Genomic DNA, 19,612 nt, shown 5'->3' with positions numbered 1-19,612 from the left:
TCATAATACAATTCTATTACACTGTATTCAGACATAGGACACTACACCTCCAACATGAACTGACCACTGGAAATGATCATAATACAATGCTATTACACTGTATACAGACATAGGACACTACACCTCCAACATGACCTGACCACTGGACATGATCATAATACAATTCTATTACACTGTATACAGACATAGGACACTACACCTCCAACATGACATGACCACTGGACATGATCATAATACAACTCTATTACACTCTATACAGACATAGGACACTACACCCCCAACATGAACTGACCACTGGACATGATCATAATACAATTCTATTACACTATATAGAGACATAGGACACTACACCCCCAACATGAACTGACCACTGGACGTGATCATAATACAATTCTAATTCAATTCTGTATATTTATACTATCTTTACTATTTCTACCACTAATATTTTACAAATCCCCAAATTTGGTTTTTTTCAGCAATAAAATACTTAAAACTTATTTAAGTAGTTTAATATTGTCTACAAATTAAGAACTTCATAAACATTAAAATTAAACAAAGGACTGTGAAATGTAATTTTGGTCCTGCCTAATAAATTCAGAACCCCTGGGATACAGCATGAGCAAATACTGAGAACTGAATCCCACAATCTGAACAAGGAACCTCTGTCATTTTTCAGTTTTAAAAATCAGGGACATGTCTGGGAATGTCCCTTGAAATTAATGATAATTGGTAACTATGAGAATGATTGGGGAGTTACATAAATGCTTTATGGTTAATTAGATGTAAATAATGTGTGTTCTTCTGCCACTATCCAGTTGATGAGCATAATTTAAAATGATTTATTGTTATTATCATAATTGCTAAAATAAGGTTGCAGGGTGAGGAGGGGGGGGGGGGATTTTGATTAACTGCAGAGCTTAGTGGAAGTCGTTAATTTTAAAGTTTATAGTAAGCAGGTAAAATATTATATAATTTATGTCTATGTCTAAACAACACTAGAGAAACAAGACTACCGCACATGATAGAATGTACCAAGTAATAATAATAATGATGGAAATGTCTCTGTCGTAGATCCGATCTCATACACGACACAGTCCGCTAATTCTAAAGGTGCCAATGCGGAGGACCAGGGGCAAATGTAGGATTTGTAGAGGTGGGTTTCCACACCACGCCACCAGTGGGCGTGACCAGAATGCATGGGGGCGTGGCTATAATATTAGACAGTGCTTGGCTGCTCTCCAACTCTTCCTATCCCTATAATATACATGGGCAATGCTGCGTGCACTACTGTTAGGTGCATGCAGCTCTCCATTTTCAAGCAGAACTGTGTGAAGTGGGAGCAGGGTCCAGCCACCTCAATTATACAGTGCCCCAGGCTTGGAGGGGGGTTTCCAGGCACTAGGAAACCCCCTCCCCAGTTTGCCTATGTTGGGGTCCCAGAACATATGGCCCCTGACCTCTTGGGGTCCCAGAACATATGGCCCCTGACCTCTTTGGGTTCTAGAACATATGGCCCACCGACTTCTTGGGTTCCCAGAGCATATGGTCCACTGACCTCTGTGGTTCCAGATCGTAAGGCCTATAGTCTCTTGGGGACCCAGCTAATTAAATTTTGGCCACCAGTGAGATACAGGATATTGCAAGTTTGGAAACTTATTATATCAACAAATTCCAAACATTTGTTTATTAGCAGAAGTGCAAGAAAAATACAGCAATATTGTACGGCACTAGGAAACCCCATCGGTTTGCCTATGAGGGCAATACAGCCACTCTGACAGATCTCTGCTGTCATATCTGTCCCTGCACAAATGGTCGGATCGGAAATGTCATAGTCTGACGACGACCGCATACACCTTTAGACACTGTAATCATCCAAACGGATTTACCAGCTGTTACGGCTCCCGCCGGAAGCTAGATAAGCTCTTAGAACAAGGCAGGTAGAGGTCTTCACCTAGAGCAAGACGCCTTTCCCGTAGAGCGTGATATGCTCTCAGGTAGTCTGACGCTCTCAGATCTTGTACTCAGAGTAGTAAGAGCTTGTCTTAGTAACCAGGTAGTGATGGGTAATGGAGACTGGGAGTAGTAGTACACCAAGCGTTTACACAGGGTAAGTAACTTTTCTGGGTTATATTTTATTGTGAACTGTAAACTGCAATGAACATTCAATTATAAAATACTTATATATTAAAAATATTATTTTAGTTCGAGTTCTCAATCTTTTATATTTTTTTAAACTCCATTTTATTGCAAATGCAAATTAATGTCAACAAGTCCCCGGGTTTTGGCTATGAGTCAGATCAAGTTGTTCTATTAATAGGAAGTGTTATTTTGTAATTTTTAGTCAATGCTTTCATGATGCACAAAGGATTTATGCTACGCTCCTCCTGTACCATATCATATGTACATAATTGAAAGATAGCATTTGCATGCAACCGGGGGCCATGAACACTTTCATTCAGATTTAATGCTGTGTGGTGCTGACGCTTGTATTATTAAACCTAAGAGCAAATTGTTAGGAGACTAATAGCTTGTGGTTGTCGTTTGGTGCTGTTAATGCTGTATGAGTGTATCCAAGTTCTTCGGTTGAAGCTCTGTTACTTTGCAGGTTCTCTCAGAGTGGCTGCAGGAAGTGATGTTTCAGGACAGACAGAACTCTGTGAATGAGGACGCTTCTCGGATTGCTGCCGCTATGTATGTAATTGTTCATATATTAATCAATATCATCAAATGTGTTGTTTGTTAACCCAACCAATTAGCTGCTTCTCTGTTCTCACTAGTCATTCATGATCATTGTCGTCATCGTTTAATTTTAAGGTGCCACAAAAGTCTGTAGTGCAGGACAGTCAGAGTTTGATGAAGAAGGCACAGACGTGAGACTGAGGATAGACCGGGCCCAGCTTGTGAGAGCTTAGTCTAGAGGAAGAGGATAAGAGATAATAAGAAATTAGAGATGCTCAGGCTCCGTTCCCCGGAACTGAACATACCCGAACTTTAGCAGATCCAAGTACTGAGCCGAACCGGCTTGGTACTTTTGCGCGCCCTCGGATTTAAAAACGAGGCAAAACGTCATCGTTACGTCCTCTGATCTCGTGAGTTTTGGAATCCTTTTTAAGATCCAACATAACGGTGGGTGGGAGGGAGGGCGGACCCCCATTTTTCTTTTCTGCTGTGTGCCAATGTGTCCTAGATGTGCTAGGAACTGCCGTGTGTTTGTGTCATTGCTCTGTCGCTTACCATCCAGCCAGGTCGCTGCAGTATTTGTCCGAAAGTGTATGAAAATAATATTGTGATCTGTGAGGTTGTCAAAATTGACTGCAAATGACTTGAAATTAGTGTTATTGAGGTTAATAATAAATAATGTAGGAACAAAAAAAGAGCAAAAATATGTAATTTGGGCATATTTTAGGATTTTTTCTAAAAAATCCAAAACCAAAACACATGAGGGTGGTTTTTTCCAAAACCAAAACCAAAACATGAAGCTAATCCAGATCCAAAACCAAAACCAGGTCACGGGGGTCAGTGAGCATCTCTACTTGAAAGACTGACGGTTAAGGAGTGTCTGGTTAGGCGGGGTCGGCAGTTTCATAAGTGGGGAGCAGCCAGGAAAAGTTTTGGATGTGGGAGTGAAAAGTGGTTATCAGAAAAGAGGACAGTTGGTTACAGGCAGTGTAAAGAGGGTGGGAATTGTAACTTGTCACAAGGTTGGAGATGTATGAAGGGGAGGAGTTGGTGAGGGCTTTAAAAGCGAGAGAGAGAGAGGAAGATCAGTTTTCCTGCAGAACTTGAGAGATAGTACAGCAGAGAGATAAATGTGGGGAAGGCCATATAGCTGGAGGTTGCAGTAGTCAAGACGGGAGATGATGAGAGAATGGATAAGGTTTTGGTAAGGACCTGATTGAGGAAGGGGTGCATTCTGAAAATGTTCCGAAAGAGGAGGTGACAAGGCAGTGAAAGGGACTGGATGTGTGGAGTGAAGCTGAGGATGGAGTCTAAGGTGACTCCAAGGGAGTGGGCTTGGTCAACAGGGAAGAGTATGATGTCAACTGTTATGGAGATTAGAGGAGGGTAGTGACAATAAGAGGAGGGGAGATGATGACCTCTGTTTCGGATAAGCTTTTGGTAGCATTGGGACATCCAGGTGAGGATGACAGAGAAGCATTTATATATATATATATGGGGGAAAAAAGAATAGGAGAGAGGTCAGGGATAGAGTGGCAGATTTGGGTGTTGTCTGCAAAGAGGTGCTAGTGGATGACAAAGGATCGTATTAGTACACCGAGAGAAGATAGAGGGCTGAGAACAGAGCCTTGAGGGAACCCGACATATAGGGGAAGTGGAGAGCAAGTGCCAGAAGTAGACACTGAAGGAGCATTCAAAATGATAGGTGGTGAACCAGGAGAGAACAGTGCTGCAAAGGCCAAGGGAGTATAGGCTTTCTAGGAGAAGAGGGCGATTGATTGTATCGAAAGTGGCAAAGAAGATGAGTAAGGAGAAGGGAGCCTTTAACTTAGCCATAAGTAGATAATTGACCACTTTATTGAGGCAGTTTTGGTGGAATAAAGAAGCCTCCTAAGGGCACAGGAAAAATATGGCTTAATTTCAAGTAATCAGGGCTGCCGTCTTGCTATAAGGAAATCTGTTGTTTTCCAAAAAAAGGAAAAATATCTAAAACGAAAAATGGATATACAGCGCTGGAACCAAAACCACTTATGCTTTTAAAACTTAGACTGTCACTTGACAGAATCCCGATGGTTTGTGAATCACTGCTCGTTCCAAATCATGACAGCCACAGTCTCATGGTTTGAAGTAATACTGCGTACACAAAATATAGACTAGTTGCCGATATCCTTTAAAATGCACCCAACAGGTAACTAGTTATCACAACCAAATGTACATTGGATTTAAAAAAAATATTATTCTCTGAGGAAATTGCCAAATGGCTTCTTATATGATCGTTATGGTTAATTGGATGTTTTAATAACACAAGTGATGCTGGTCCCAGCGTGGTGTATACATTTTTTTCCATTAGTCTCAGTGGAGTATTGAGGGCCAAAGCATGATTTCAGACGGTGGAGAAGAGAGTGAGTGGAGACAGAGGGGGTCAGGGGGTTGGAGACAAGATGCTCAAGTAGTTTGTAAGCACAAAGAAGTGGGGAGTTTGCTGGTGAGAGTGGTAGAGTCAAGAGATCAAGAAATAGTCTCTTGAGGATTAAAGAGATGAGCGCATGTCTCAAGACGGAAGGAAAGGTGCCAGTGGAGAGAAATAAGCTGAAGAGATTAGCTAAGTACAAGCACACATTGGGGGGAATTGAAAAGCTGGGACAACGGGACAGGTTGAGGGGGAAGAGGAAGAGAGCTGTGTTAAGACCGTGTCCTCAGTAACAGGAGTGAAAGAACTGAGGGGTGATGAATCTGGCGAGAAGAGATTTCTAGATGGATGGTGTTGATTTTGTAGCAGTCAGGATTGTGGATACAACACCAGCTAAGATTGACACAACCAGAGAACCCTTAGCGTGGTGGGCAGAGCACTATAGGTAAGTAGCTCTGAAGGCAGTATAGTCAGACTAGCCAAGGTCAGCAGGATGCTGCTTAAATGAACAGAATCAGCAAGCAGAGGAATAGTCAGGAAAAGACAAAGGTCAAAATCTGTCAGCGCAGCACAAAGTTTGGAGTGAGATTTTCTTCATTGGTGATCGGCGATACGAGTGCACTTTTTGGGAGGCGGATCGGTTTAAAGTATTAGGGTTGGGGGTTGGATCACTGTAGATTAGGGCTGATGGTGAGTGTAGTTGGTTAGAAAGAGACTACAGCACGGGGTAGAAATGGAAGAGAAGAGTAGTTCATGTGTGGCAGAAAAGTGCATTGGGTCAAAGCCATTTAGAGGTCACTGTGTGCTCACAGATTTGGGTGTAGGTGAGGTAGAAGGACAGGAAGTTGTGGTCAGAGAGGGGGAAGGTAGAGATGGAGATTCTGGATATGGCACTGATATTGGAGAACACAAGGTTACTAGACTGAGGAGTGTAGATGAAGAAGAGGCCCTCCATAGGACAACTTCATAAATTATATATTTTACCAATAAGTCAACAAGAAAATTAGCAACAATGATTTGAGAATCCTTTTATCATCAACTGGCTGATATAAATGAAAAATTAGTAATTGTCATCTTTAAATTAGGGTAAAAAACAATACAGCATGATTGATTGGTGACAGCTGGCAATATAGAGATCTAAAGCTGGGTACACACTACACAGTTTTCGTCCAATAATCGGCTCAATCAGCCAACATACGACCGCTCGTTCAAAAGTCGGGTCAGTGTGTGTTGTGACACGATGGTCGAAAGTCTGCCCAAGTGGACGATTGTCGCCTCATTTGGTTGGTCGTACCGTTAAATATTTTCGTTCCAATCTCGTTTCCGCTGTGTAGTGTGTATAAGTTTCCGACCGATCCACAACAGTGAGTACGAAATTACAGTCATTGCTCACGACAACATGGCTGTAAAAAGTCGCTAAAGGGACGTCCGCTCTTCCCTTTATCCTCCTAAACAAGGCTAGTGTGTATGCAGTCCATGGACCGAGCGATCGGACCATCGATCGCATGTAAAATCGCTCGGCATAAAAAGTTGGTGGAAAATTCTGTAGTGTGTATCCAGCTTAACAGTCTTTAATTGTTTATTTATTTGTTACCCAATGAGGACTGTAGACTATGGTAGCACAGGATGTATATATACACAGTACAATTGTTATCTATACTTGGTATTTACATAATGTCCTCAATTTCTTTAAGCTATGCATATTGAAGAGTGCAATGTTTTATTTGATAAATTGTAAGGTTGGATTTCTTATGAGATCACTTTTGATTTGCATATAACAAGTACTTTTTGCTCCTACAGCTTAAAGGCCTTGTATACTCCCATACTATGAATGTTAATTGGTAGATTTGACCGTGATCAGACAGAGGCATTCTGTGCTTAAAAGGCTGGGGTCTGATTGGTCGTGAGTCGCTCACAGCCAATTGTGCTACCAATGTCTACAACTCCTTTGAAGAGAAATGGGTGTTCAAAACCACCAGTATCACTTTTGAAGCTTCATTATACAGTGACAAGTAGCCATTAGTCGCGTAGATTCAGATACAGTCCGTTTGAATAATCATTTTGTATCTATTGCCTGCACATTGTTTATTGTGTAGTTAATGAATGACCAATAAAAATTTAAATATGATTGTTAAAACTCTTTATAAAGTAGAGCCATCCAAATTTCTGTGGGTCTTTAACCATGAAATGGCCAATTTAATGCATATACAATTATCTAATTTGTCAATGATTGCACATGCTTGATGTATAAACTAGCAATACATAAAAATACAAAAATAATAGCTTCCTACTGGGGAGAAGAAAAGCTGATCAATCTTATTATAATGTTCTAATTGTTATATTATTTTTGCCTTTGTTTGTGTAGGGCACCACAGTCCTCCATGGTGCTAAAAAGTGGGGAACATAATAACACAGAGTGCAGAAGATGACACCAAGGCTTGGGAGACTTAGGAAATTTTGGTGACAGCGAGGAAGATTTGAGGGGAGGTGGTGACTCTGGGAGGAGGGAAGATGACAAGCTCTGTTTTTAGACATGTTGAGTTTTTGGCAATTTTGGGACATCTATACAGAGAGGTCATGGTAGGAGAGGTAGATTTGGTGCCATTTAAATTGTTCTATATTAGTTGTCACATGTGTCCATGTTGGGTGTCCGATGGGATGGAAAGACTCTGTTTGCTGATCCCAGTTGCTCTAGTTGGTGGAAGGGAAGTGTTATACCATATTTTTAAATGTGTTTTAAGTTTTCCTTTAAAGCTTCTTCTTTCTACAAAAGAGTATTGTGATACAACTTAGCTGAAAGTTGATTACCTTTGAGCCCCACAGATGCTGTTGAAGTTAAAGTCATAGCCAGACAAAAACATACTGGTAGGTTAATTGGCTCCTATTAAAATTGACCCTAGTCTCTCTTTCTCGGTCTGTGTGTGTGTATGTTAGGGAATTTAGACTGTAAGCTCCAATGGGGCAGGGACTGATGTGAGTGAGTTCTCTGTACAGCGCTGCGGAATCAGTGGCGCTATATAAATAAATGGTGATGAGGAATGTCTCGTAGAGGCTGAAGGGCATTTTAGTGTAAGAGTGAGGTCATAATTTAGTTATAGCACATAAATATGTAAACGCTTGCAACCTAGCAATAACCTTACTGTAGTAGCGCCCCACTATGTGGTAGGAGCCGGTTGATGAGGGGTTAACCCATTTGCTGGCAGAGTGAGAGTTAAGCCCAGTCGCTGGCTGCTGATCTTTTATTGATGCTGTGGTTTTGCCTTGGAGTCGGGAAGCTGAGCTGAGTCTCTGTTGAATGGTCTCCGGGCCCTTGGGGGGAGCGCGCAGGAATCAATTAGCAGCACAGGAGGAGATAGGACTCGTCCATTTGCTATCGACTTCCCACTTCTGCCCAATTCAGAGTCTGGCACTCTCTTCCCACGGTGAAGAGAGCACAGCAAGAAGCACTTGTGCAGAAGGACAGCCCTGACGTTGGGCGACAAGCTAAGGGATTCACAAGGGCCGGGTGACTTTGTCTGTCACAAATACAATGACCTTTGTCACGGCCCAGCATCGCGTTACATACATGAAAGTCAATCATAACTCTGGTATCAAAGGACCCATAAAGGGCTGGTGTACCTGATTCCCCTGTTTAAGAGCTTGCAGAAGGATAGCTAGCAGCCCGGACATTGTCAGAATATGTCCTTTGTTGATGGGTATTCTCTGGCTGTCAGCAGTTCCTGATATAAGAAGTACATGTTCTTGGAAAATGTCACCGATATTGTCACAGAGAGATGAATGTTATTTCTTTGCAGGATCACAATTTCATTGAAACCTTGAACTCCTAAGAACCATATAATCATAAAATGTTTATTAATTCCACAATGCACAAAATCTTGTTTACACAGTATTAGGGAAATCAATCTGATAAGAAAATAACCATATCAGCCATCCAAGCCTGCACTTGTGTGACCACCTTAAGTACCAATAAAGCAGTTTTATGTCTATAATCTAGGACAATTAATTTTTATACATAAAGCTGACATACTCCCATGCTCATAATGTCACATGCAGACATGCTCAGTGACATCAAAGTGATGTTATTAGTGTCTAGTGAGTTTATAGATTCCATACTAGTGAATATTGGCTCCTCTCACAAAATGGCCACCTCCGCACACAACTATTGTTTTTAATGCCTACAGTTCTTCCAAATTTGATTTGTCGTCCTGTTTTGTGGTCAATAAAGTTATGTAGCAAATTGTCTAATTTGAATTAAAGGACAAATTTGTGATCGACTTGTAGCACTTTGACTATACCAGTGGTCGGAAGTAAATTACCCAAAATGAGGTAAAAATAAAATTCCTGGGGGTAATGCTGCCGATTCACATGCTGTCAGTTGGATTGTAGACCCCTTTAAATGTCAAATTGCTGTTGTACCAGAAGAGCCTCAAGGGTTGGCAGAGGCACTTCTTGAGCTTCGGTGCAATAATGAAGCACGTATTGCATTTGAAAACAAAGCAGATCTGTCATATTTTTGGATGTCAACAGCTGCAAAGGCATTCAAAATTGCACATGAGGAGGCAGTCAAAAAGTTGCTGCCATTTGCAACAACCTACCTTTGCGAACAAGGATTTTCCACTCTAACGAACGTAAAAGCAAAGCAGAGAAATCGATTGGACGCTGAAGACTGTATCCAAATTGCTCTGACATCAAAATTCCCCAATATTGATGCTCTCGTATCAAAAATGAAGCAACATCATTTCTCCAAAACCTGAAGTTTTGAAGTTTAATAGATTCAAATAAATTTGGAATTCCAATAATTAATAATATATGATTTCCTTCCATTCAAATCAAGGGGGTAAAGTCGGTGTATCTAAATATATTTTGGGGTAAACTGTAAAAATGTTCCCTGACCGCTGGACTATACTGTTGTTTTTGCTTAAACTATTTATTTATAAATTATGTCTTGATGCTGCTATTCATTATATAAAAATCATCATATTAAGGTAAATCTCTCTCTATAATAAAGCCTTCGGTGGACAGACGCAAGCACCGTTTTTATAATTTGTGTGTTTGTGACCTTTTCGGACGTGTATATATGTTTTAAGGATATAATCTCTCTCGGTATCCTACATTAAGATATGGTTCTGCCTCACAGGCAGGAGAAGCTCCATCTAGACAGTTTACGAGCCATGAGGGAGGTGCAAGAGATGGCTCCACGCCAGCGCCGAAGGATTCGACAGGAAGAGCATCCGGACACCCATATGAAGAAGATAAAGTAAGTTATAATGGAGTTGAAGTGCAGCTGTCGCCTGCATGCAGGCAGTGGAGCAGCCATTTTGTGGGTTGGACCAATGTGCATGAGATTGCAGTCTGTGACATCACCGAAGGCCTTCATTCATTTCGACTTTCACATAATAATATTGATATATTGATTCAGTTCACAAAATGTCTTCCTCTGGGGGTGGTCACTGGCTTCTAGTGCATTGATCATCTGAATTCTTAGACATATTGGTGCCACTCACAAAATGGCTGCCCTGAGTGTAGACAATGGAGACATTTTATATTGGAGCAATTATTTATTTGGAATGTATTTTCCTTCTCTCCACCCTTAATAATAATCTCCTATAGGTTGCTCCAGGTAACTTGCCCATGGTGATGCCAATTACATTTAACCACTTTTTGAGCGTACTGAGCCTCTCTATTTCTGGTTTTAATACCCAATAAATTATCATTCAAACTAATTTTCTGTTGAATTTTGAATCCTCACGGTCAGATTACTTGTTACTCTGTGGGCCACAGCTCCTGGCAACTCATACCCCATCTAATGTCTGTTGGTAATCCGTTAATGTGGTTATATTATTGTCTCACTTTATTGTCCTACAAAGTGGCCAGTCATCACCGTTCATGTTACCCGAGATCGCCATTAGCAAAATCTAATTGTGTGAATAAGATTATCAGTTTTTCCACTCATGTTACCTTCCCTCTGGGTCAATAATTTAATTTTGTGTGGCCAATGGTTTGTTTTTCTTTTTTTTGGTCTTCTAGTACGACTTGATTATACTTCTGGTCAATTTTTCTTATAAATATCTCTACGTTCATTTGGGGCTTATTGTGAGTTATAAATGCATTGGCTACCGACTACAAAGCGTCTTAGAAACAGTGATACTGAAGTCCACCGCTCATCTACACACAGTACAGGCAGCCATATTGTGGACTGAACCAATAGTAATAAGATTGTTGACTATCTGTTTACTAGGGGGGTAGATTTATCAAACATTACAAAGGGGAATGTGGAGGTGTTGCCCATAGCAACCAATCAGATTCTAGCTATCATTTTTAGAATGTACTAGAAAATGATAGCTAGACACTGTTTCTGTTTAGAAGGTTGGATAAATCTACCCCTAGGAGTTGATCATGAGGAAAGAGTGAGTTGATTCGCTTTAATACTTGTTCCACTGGTATGGAAAAACACACTACTGTAGCTACCTGCTTTCTCCATGGAATATTCCAACCCACCTATGTAGGCCCAGTTCCTCCCTTCATAATGTCTGGTGTCCTATATCTGTATACATAATAGATTTGTATTAATATCATGCCATAACATCATAGTGTCTTACAATATGTTTGTCTACAATGCAATGAAATTGTGTTAGTATTATGTCCAGTGGTCATTGAATGATAATAGTGTCCTATGTCTGTATAGAGTGTAATAGGATTGCATTATAATTATTCCAGTGGTTAGATAGAAGAACTTAGAGGGGAGGTTTAAGTGGCAACTTCAGGGGGTGGCGCGATCCACATCATCAAGGCTCCCGCTGCGCAATTCCGCCATTCCTGTCATCATATAGCGAGCGCACGCGGGGTGTGGTGTGGTCCATGATTGCATAAAACGGCTTAATCAAACCCCGCCTCCACCCAGGGAGGGTGCCCTGTTCTCCTGGGAGTCCGTGAGAAATCCCCAAAATTCAAGAAAGTAGACAAGTATGGTGTAATAGAATTATATTGTTATTAATCTGTAGCAGTCACGTTGGGCGCGCTTTGTATATAAATATAGTACACTTGTTTTTGTTAATCATTGTGCACACTCCAGATGTGTGAGAATTAAGGAATCACTGACAACAAATCTTTGATGCAAGATTCTGTCTAACACACATTTATAGCATGAAACGCGCTATTAGCTCAGTTCCAACTTATTACGCTTTCACTTATTAGGAAACATAATGGAGAGAGAGGTGGCTAGGGTTGCCAACTCATCCCTAATTACCGACACATAGAAATGATACAGGCTCGGCGGCCAATTAGAAACATGTAAGAAACAGACGGACTTCAATCATCCAGGGAACGTTCATACGCTATATCATCATCATTTATTTATATAGCGCCACAAATTCCGCAGCGCTGCACAGAGAACTCATTCAAATAAGTCCCTGCCCCATGGGAGCTTACAATCTAACATACACACACACAGACGGAGAGAGACTAAGGGCAATTTAATAGCAGCCAATTAACCTACCAGAATGTTTTTGGAGTGTGGGAGGAAACTGGAGCACCCGGAGGAAACCCACGCAAACACGGGGAGATCATACAAACTCCACACAGATAAGGCCATGGTCGGGAATCAAACTCATAAGGGTTGGCAGTCTCGCTAGTCCAGGGCATGCCATTGTCTTAGAGAAGGAGAGATCCGGAGAGACTCTTGCTGCCTGGTCTAAAATAGTTGGCGCCCCCCCCCCCCCTCTTCCCTGTTCCCACTCGCACACAATGTGTTACTGTTCTTTCTCACACCTGCACTCTGACTGCTTCTGAGAATCTAGCAGCCAGCAGACACCCCCACTCTAATTAAATACACTTAGCCATCATTTACCATCTCTGTTTCTAAAAAAGTAATAGAATCTATCAAGCAATTATCTTTTTTTTTTCTGTAGAGCTCTCTCTCTCTTGTCGATCAGCGAAACCTCATTATAAGCCTTCGTTGCTTCTCTCTATCTCTGGATAATTATTTTCTTCTCTCCGCTCTGTCTAATCGTCCCAGATTTGTTTTTTTTTTCATGTCCCCCTCCCCAACTTTAATGTTCTACTGATCAAATACCCCCTGCCCTCATTTCCTTACATTAGAAACAGAGAAACAATTATGTCACGTTAACCATTTTTTAATGTGGTGATCTTTCTTCCTACTTTGGGAAATATATATTTGGGGATATATAAGACCTGGGGGTCTCATTTGATGTGCTGGGAGTCCCAATTTTCATTTAGCTTAAAAAAAATACAATATGCAGTAAAAAAAATGATTAAACCAGAAAAATTCTATTTCAGGGAACCTCTACTCTGGGGTCCCATAATAAATGTGATTTGTACTCTTGTTACTGGCCTATATCCTTGATCAGAAAGAAAATTTGGTATAAAAAAAAGCAGTCCCCAGATATTCTAATGACAGGGAACATGAATATGTTCCATTTCCGAATGGGTTACTGTTCACTGTTCATTAAAATGCTGTATATTCCATAAACATCCCACACAGCCACCTGAAAGGGGAACGGCTCAGGGTCACCCTGTCCTATTTTTGTTTAGAGATTTGAAATAACATCCTTCTCAGTAGTTCTCGTGACCTGGACAAGTCAAGGATGATGCCTGGCATTGATGAAGTACTCTCTCCTTCTACCAGAATAGGGCGCTCTCTCTCTAAACTACATGATTCCTTGCTGCGCACCATATCTGGTGCCTGTTTTGAGTTATGTAATTGTAGCTAACAAATCGTTTTGCAAAAGACAGTAGACAAGAGACCGGAAATTATTATTTTGAATATCCAGAGGTGAGCCTATAATGAGGGTAAGATTTATCTGCGGCACTTTGAGGGTAGGTCTAATTGTAAAAGTGATAATACCAGTCTTTTATACAATATAGACTGTAATATTACATTCATAGTATTCTGTTATCTAGCATGCCCCTGCAAATAACAAACAGAAGCGAGATTCTACTTAGGGATGAAATAGGTAATCATGTCTGGGTTGGCAATCTGGCAGCTATGGTAGTTGCCAGAATTGTTGATGTGGCTGGACTGGGCACAAAAAGGTTTTATTTTATTTTTACAGGCTGGCACGGAGATCAGAACCATATCCATAACCCTCGTTGACCGATAGTCATTGTATGGGTGCATATATGCAGGGGAGGGCTGGCAAACTTTAGCCAGGGGGGGAACAAGACTTGACTCAGCAGCCTATTTTAAATGACAAAAATGCAGATGGCCCAGTGACCCAACCCAAGGTAGTCCCTGCCTGCCCGGACCGGCCCGGGGGGGAGGGGGAGGGGGGGGGGGCAGATGCCACCCAGCCCAACCTGCCCCTGCATACATGAACTATTATGACAGTGCTTTGTGCTTTGTTTGGAGACCAGTGGAAGTGGATACAGTGGGCTTGTTAGTCAATTCCTAGATCTTCCTGAGGAAGCCCACATTATTGAACCCTTACACATTCCATCATTACGGAGAGTTCTATTTCTAAGGAAGCAGTTTTATTTATTCAATTTATGGACTTTTACATTTATTGAACCTGGGAAAACTACCTGATACAACCTATGTGGAGTTCACTTATTCTTTATGAAAAGCAGAAACATGACATAGAATGATCAAGTGTTGAGACTTTTAGTTTCTCGGCCAATAAACATTATTTCATTCAAGGTGGACTAATAATATGTAATATCTCTTAAATTAACCCTAGTGATCCTTGGATGTTATCCAGACTCTATGATACAACTTTATTTGCATTTATTTTTTGATCCATCTCCAGTGCATTGTGTTTATTCGAAGTCAATTTAAGCATTAATGTGTACTTTTTGCTGTGACACTTTATAGAGGATATTATATTATATGCATTTTGTTTTCATGTATTTGTATTTTAATAAATTGCTTGTATTTTACCATTTATGGTATAGGCAATTGGCTTCCAGAGCTGTTTCTTTTTTTCTATACATGAACTATTGGCTGGGATTAAGTTTGTTTGCCAGGAATGATTTTATGTCCTAGTGAACCTTGTAAACCTGCTCTTCTGCCTGATCAGGTTTAGCAAAAGTAAGCGCATGACGTCACAGACGAGAATTGAGCTGTGGGTTTGCGTGGACGTAAATTAGCCTTGTTCTCTCTCTTGCAGAAGAGCGGTTGAACGTGTCTATCAGGAAAACCACCAGAAACTGGAGCAGCACACGAGATATGAAGCTAATGAGGAAGAGGTAAGTGTATCCCCTGTAATGTCAGAGGGTGGTTTGACAGTGGTAGAGGTAATGACATATCGCGCAATTAAAATGTTACATCTTTCATGAGCATCGAACATGTCACATTTGATCCTATCACATAATTATCTTGTATATAGTATCGCCAATGCAGCAAAGGATTCTGGGTATTGACATTTAGCTACAGAATCCACGCCGTGCCATGAAAACAAGCCCTAATTTGTGAAAAACAAGTTAATTCATCCATTTAGCGCCCATCCATGAATTTTCCTTTCCATTATGACACAGATTAATATATAATAATACAGTGGGGAACAACATCAACATCCCGCTGAGATACACAGGAATAAATAATGAAACGACATGTCCCCTAGGTATACACAACAGTGCTGTGACATATTATTCCAATGCTTCACGAGACCAGCTTTATATTGCACTAGTATAGATGTGTATGAAGAGATTTCAGATGAACGGATTACAGAGCAATTTAAACTACATTAAAATTATGTTCAGTAAAGAATTACAAAATCATATGATGATTTTAATTGTCACGTTTATCTCAGAAATGCTTATGATGCCTGGTAAGCGCCCCCAGGATACTTGAAAGGGAGATTCGTTTCTCAGTGCTAAATTTACTAGGGGTCATTTATGAAATGACGAAGGGGCGTCGCATCTATATATAAAGAATTTCATATATTTTACTGAACTTCACATAATGGAATTAAATGGCCCGTCTGTGCAGGCGGTTTGTGTGATAATGGTGGATTATGTGATTTAAATGAACATACTCAACAAAAGTAGAAAAGAAGTCTGGTAACATCAAGAAAACCTATCCACCCCCTATCCAGATTATTTTCATATCCTGAACAGCAAAATGATCTATGGACACTGCTATCCTCTGCAGCCTCTTTGGACACTGCTATCCTCCGCAGCCTCTTTGGACAGCGCTATCCTCTGCAGCCTCTTTGGACAGCGCTATCCTCTGCAGCCTCTTTGGACAGCGCTATCCTCTGCAGCCTCTTTGGACAGTGCTATCCTCTGCAGCCTCTTTGGACAGCGCTATCGTCTGCAGCCTCTTTGGACAGCGCTATCCTCTGCAGCCTCTTTGGCCACCGCTATCCTCTGCAGCCTCTTTGGCCACCGCTATCCTCTGCAGCCTCTTTGGACAGCGCTATCCTCTGCAGCCTCTTTGGACAGCGCTATCCTCTGCAGCCTCTTTGGACAGCGCTATCCTCTGCAGCCTCTTTGGACAGCGCTATCCTCTGCAGCCTCTTTGGCCACCGCTATCCTCTGCAGCCTCTTTGGACAGCGCTATCCTCTGCAGCCTCTTTGGACAGCGCTATCCTCTGCAGCCTCTTTGGACAGCGCTATCCTCTGCAGCCTCTGTGGACACTGCTATCCTCTGCAGCCTCTTTGGACAGCGCTATCCTCTGCAGCCTCTTTGGCCACCGCTATGCTCTGCAGCCTCTTTGGCCACCACTATCCTCTGCAGCCTCTTTGGCCACCGCTATGCTCTGCAGCCTCTTTGGCCACCGCTATGCTCTGCAGCCTCTTTGGCCACCGCAATGCTCTGCAGCCTCTTTGGACACCGCTATCCTCTGCAGCCTCTTTGGCACACCTATCCTCTGCAGCAAACATCTCTATTTTTCTTTGGTAATGTTAGATATTGTCCTTGGGATTTGTCCCACTAGATGGAAGGAACATTGTTCGCAGCAGTTTTACTACTTTTGACATCCTTCAACTATAGGACAATCTCAATCTCAGGCAAGTTCTCCATCACAGTCACTGATGACAAAGCTAAGTCTCTACTGCCTCCTAGACTTTTTCCTGCAGCTGCAACTTTTGCTCACCAGTATTTGGACAGACATTGGGGTCATTCAGCAGTCATATCCTCCCTTTCCCTTGTCTTCTCCAGGATATGCACATTGAGGTCCTCTAGTGTTTTCCGGTTGGTTTTGTGATTTACAACGTGCACCATTTTATTTGCCGTGCTTTGCGTAATCCCAAATTTATTTCAATTTTTCTGGAGATATGGCCTCAAGAGCTGATCACATTATTCACTGTATTCCAGCCAATGACATGTAAAGTGGCATTAATACACCTTTTTCTGCTATTACTTCCTCTCCCTATGCAAACCAGCATCCGATTGGCCTATCCCATTGCTTTGTTACATTGTTTGCTCACCTTTAAGTCATTTGAAATAGCAATTACTAAATGCTTTTTCTCCTTTGTAGTTAATAGTACTTTATAGTAATATTAATAATTATTATTAATATTCATAGTAGTTAATGGTATTAGTGCCGATGTTACTATACTCAGCCTTTATTGAGAGTCTTAAGTTCCACAATAGTAACCATTCCTAAAGCTTACCTATATCAACAATCATTTCTTACCCCTTGCCACCAGTGTGTCTATACTGTTGTATAACTTTCAAATAAACTTTGCAAATAAAGTTAAACAATGCAGTAATGTCGCCAATAAAGATGGTAACGTGCACTGGTCTCAGTACAGATTCCTGGGATCTACTGGAAACATCTCCCTCATCTGAATCCATTCTATTTACTACAACTCTCTGCTAACTATCGTTCCACCAACATCTTTTCCATTCAACCACCTATATAGTCTCAAGCATTCTGATGTATGTAGCAGTCTTTGGTGTGGTACAAGGTTAAAGGCGTAAAGCTACAGCTGCAGCTCCACCGTGACCTACTATCTTAGTCATCCAGTCAAAAAGGTCAATCAGATAATTTTTTTTATATGATCGTCCCCCCAGTAAACCCAAGCTGTGTGGGATCTTATAAATTGGTGAATCTGAGACATTCTGTAATTATTTCTTTCAGTTTGTTTCCGTTCTCTTTCCCCTCTGTTGACGTCATGCTCCCTGGTCTGCCTCTTCTCTTCTTCTTCTCTGCTGTGGAGCTGTATTCACGTATTTCCTGTTAATAGTGACTGATAATAATTATTTTTCTGGTGTTACCAACACCTCTTTACCTTGGTACCTTTTGGATATATTCCATCTGGCCCCACTGACTTGTCCACTTTCACTTTTGAGAATTCTGTTATTTTAAGACACATATGTAGGATATTCTCCTCCGACTTGTTACTCCTCTTTGTCATTATTCTTGCTGCTTAACTGTGGTCTATTTCCTTTACTTTCTTCTGCGGATATCGAGCAAACATAATTAAGATAATATACTATGCTCGTGTCTCCCTCATGTCCCTCAATTTACTTATATACCTAGAGAAAAAAAAAGGTTTTGTTCCTCTTTCCTACTGTCTGAGCCTTTTTTCCAGCTTTTGCTAATCTGATTTATTTCTTGACCTGCTTCTGCCTAGTAAGGTACACATCCACATCTTCATTCCCCTGAGCCTTGTATATTTTCCTTAACAATTCCTGCTACTTTCTTTTAGAAACACATTGGGTTTTATTCCTTGGTGATTTTCCTTTACTGTCTGACGTAAGGGTCTGCTGCATTTAATATTGTGCATTTTAATTTTTCCCAATGTTCTTCAACTCCATTTAAGAGCCTCTGCACCTTACATCTTATTCTATCTCTTCAAAGTCAGCCTCCTAATATGTAACGCCTTTGTGGCTGTGTGGTATGAGTCAGTCTCCATCTTCATACTGCTTGATAACCCAAGGTTCTCACCCATACTTACCTCTGATACTCCGTCACCCCTTGTAAGTATTAAGTCTAATATTGATTCTTTGCTAGTGTGCTTATTCACCTCTTCCCACCTCTTTCCAGCTTCTATTCTGTCTTCTTCGCCTCTGTGTACTAGCAATATACCTGAAGGCATTACATTGGTTGCCACAGCTGGAGAGCAGCCCCTAACCGAGTGACTCATTATTATTATTATTATTATTATTATTATTATTATTATTATTATTATTATTATTGTAGATGTGTAAGGCACCACAGTGCTACGCAGCGCAGTACAGTAGGGAAAACAGTACATACATACATAAAGCAGGCACATACAAGGTAGACAAAATAAACACAGACATGAAAACAAAGGGTATGGAGGACCCTGCTCATTAAAGAGCTTACATTCTAAATGGAAGAGGGCACAGCTGTAACAAGAGGGGTAAATGTGGTTCAGAGTGGAGATTGGGACAGTTGAGAGGGTGCATTAGTGTGAATAGTGTTATTGAGGATAAGGTCAAGAGATGGGTTTTCAAAGAGCATCTAAAGATTTGAAGATTGTGGAAAAGTCTGATTGAGTGTGGTAGGGAATTCTATAAGTGGGGGCAGCACAGAGAAGTCTTGTAGGCGGGAGTGAGAGGTGGTTACCAGAGAGGAGACAGGGCGCAGGTCA

The 19,612-nt window shown here is 41.2% G+C and overlaps 1 protein-coding gene across 1 annotated transcript in view; it reads left to right on the top strand.

Annotated features, from left to right (window-relative positions):
- The window catches only part of LOC142103386 (serine/threonine-protein kinase Nek11-like), a 146,822-nt gene that overhangs the window by 82,960 nt on the left and 44,250 nt on the right, over positions 1-19,612 (top strand). The window contains exons 9-11 of the mRNA XM_075187450.1: positions 2,606-2,691; positions 10,227-10,346; positions 15,214-15,292. Coding sequence (XP_075043551.1) covers positions 2,606-2,691; positions 10,227-10,346; positions 15,214-15,292 — 285 coding nt within the window. The remainder of the gene's footprint in view (positions 1-2,605; positions 2,692-10,226; positions 10,347-15,213; positions 15,293-19,612) is intronic.

The sequence above is a fragment of the Mixophyes fleayi genome, chromosome 10, assembly GCF_038048845.1.
Source record: "Mixophyes fleayi isolate aMixFle1 chromosome 10, aMixFle1.hap1, whole genome shotgun sequence".
NCBI classification, from domain to species: Eukaryota; Metazoa; Chordata; class Amphibia; order Anura; family Limnodynastidae; genus Mixophyes; species Mixophyes fleayi.
The sequence above is the reverse complement of the archived record's forward strand: the minus strand, read 5'-3'. Positions and strand labels throughout refer to the sequence as shown.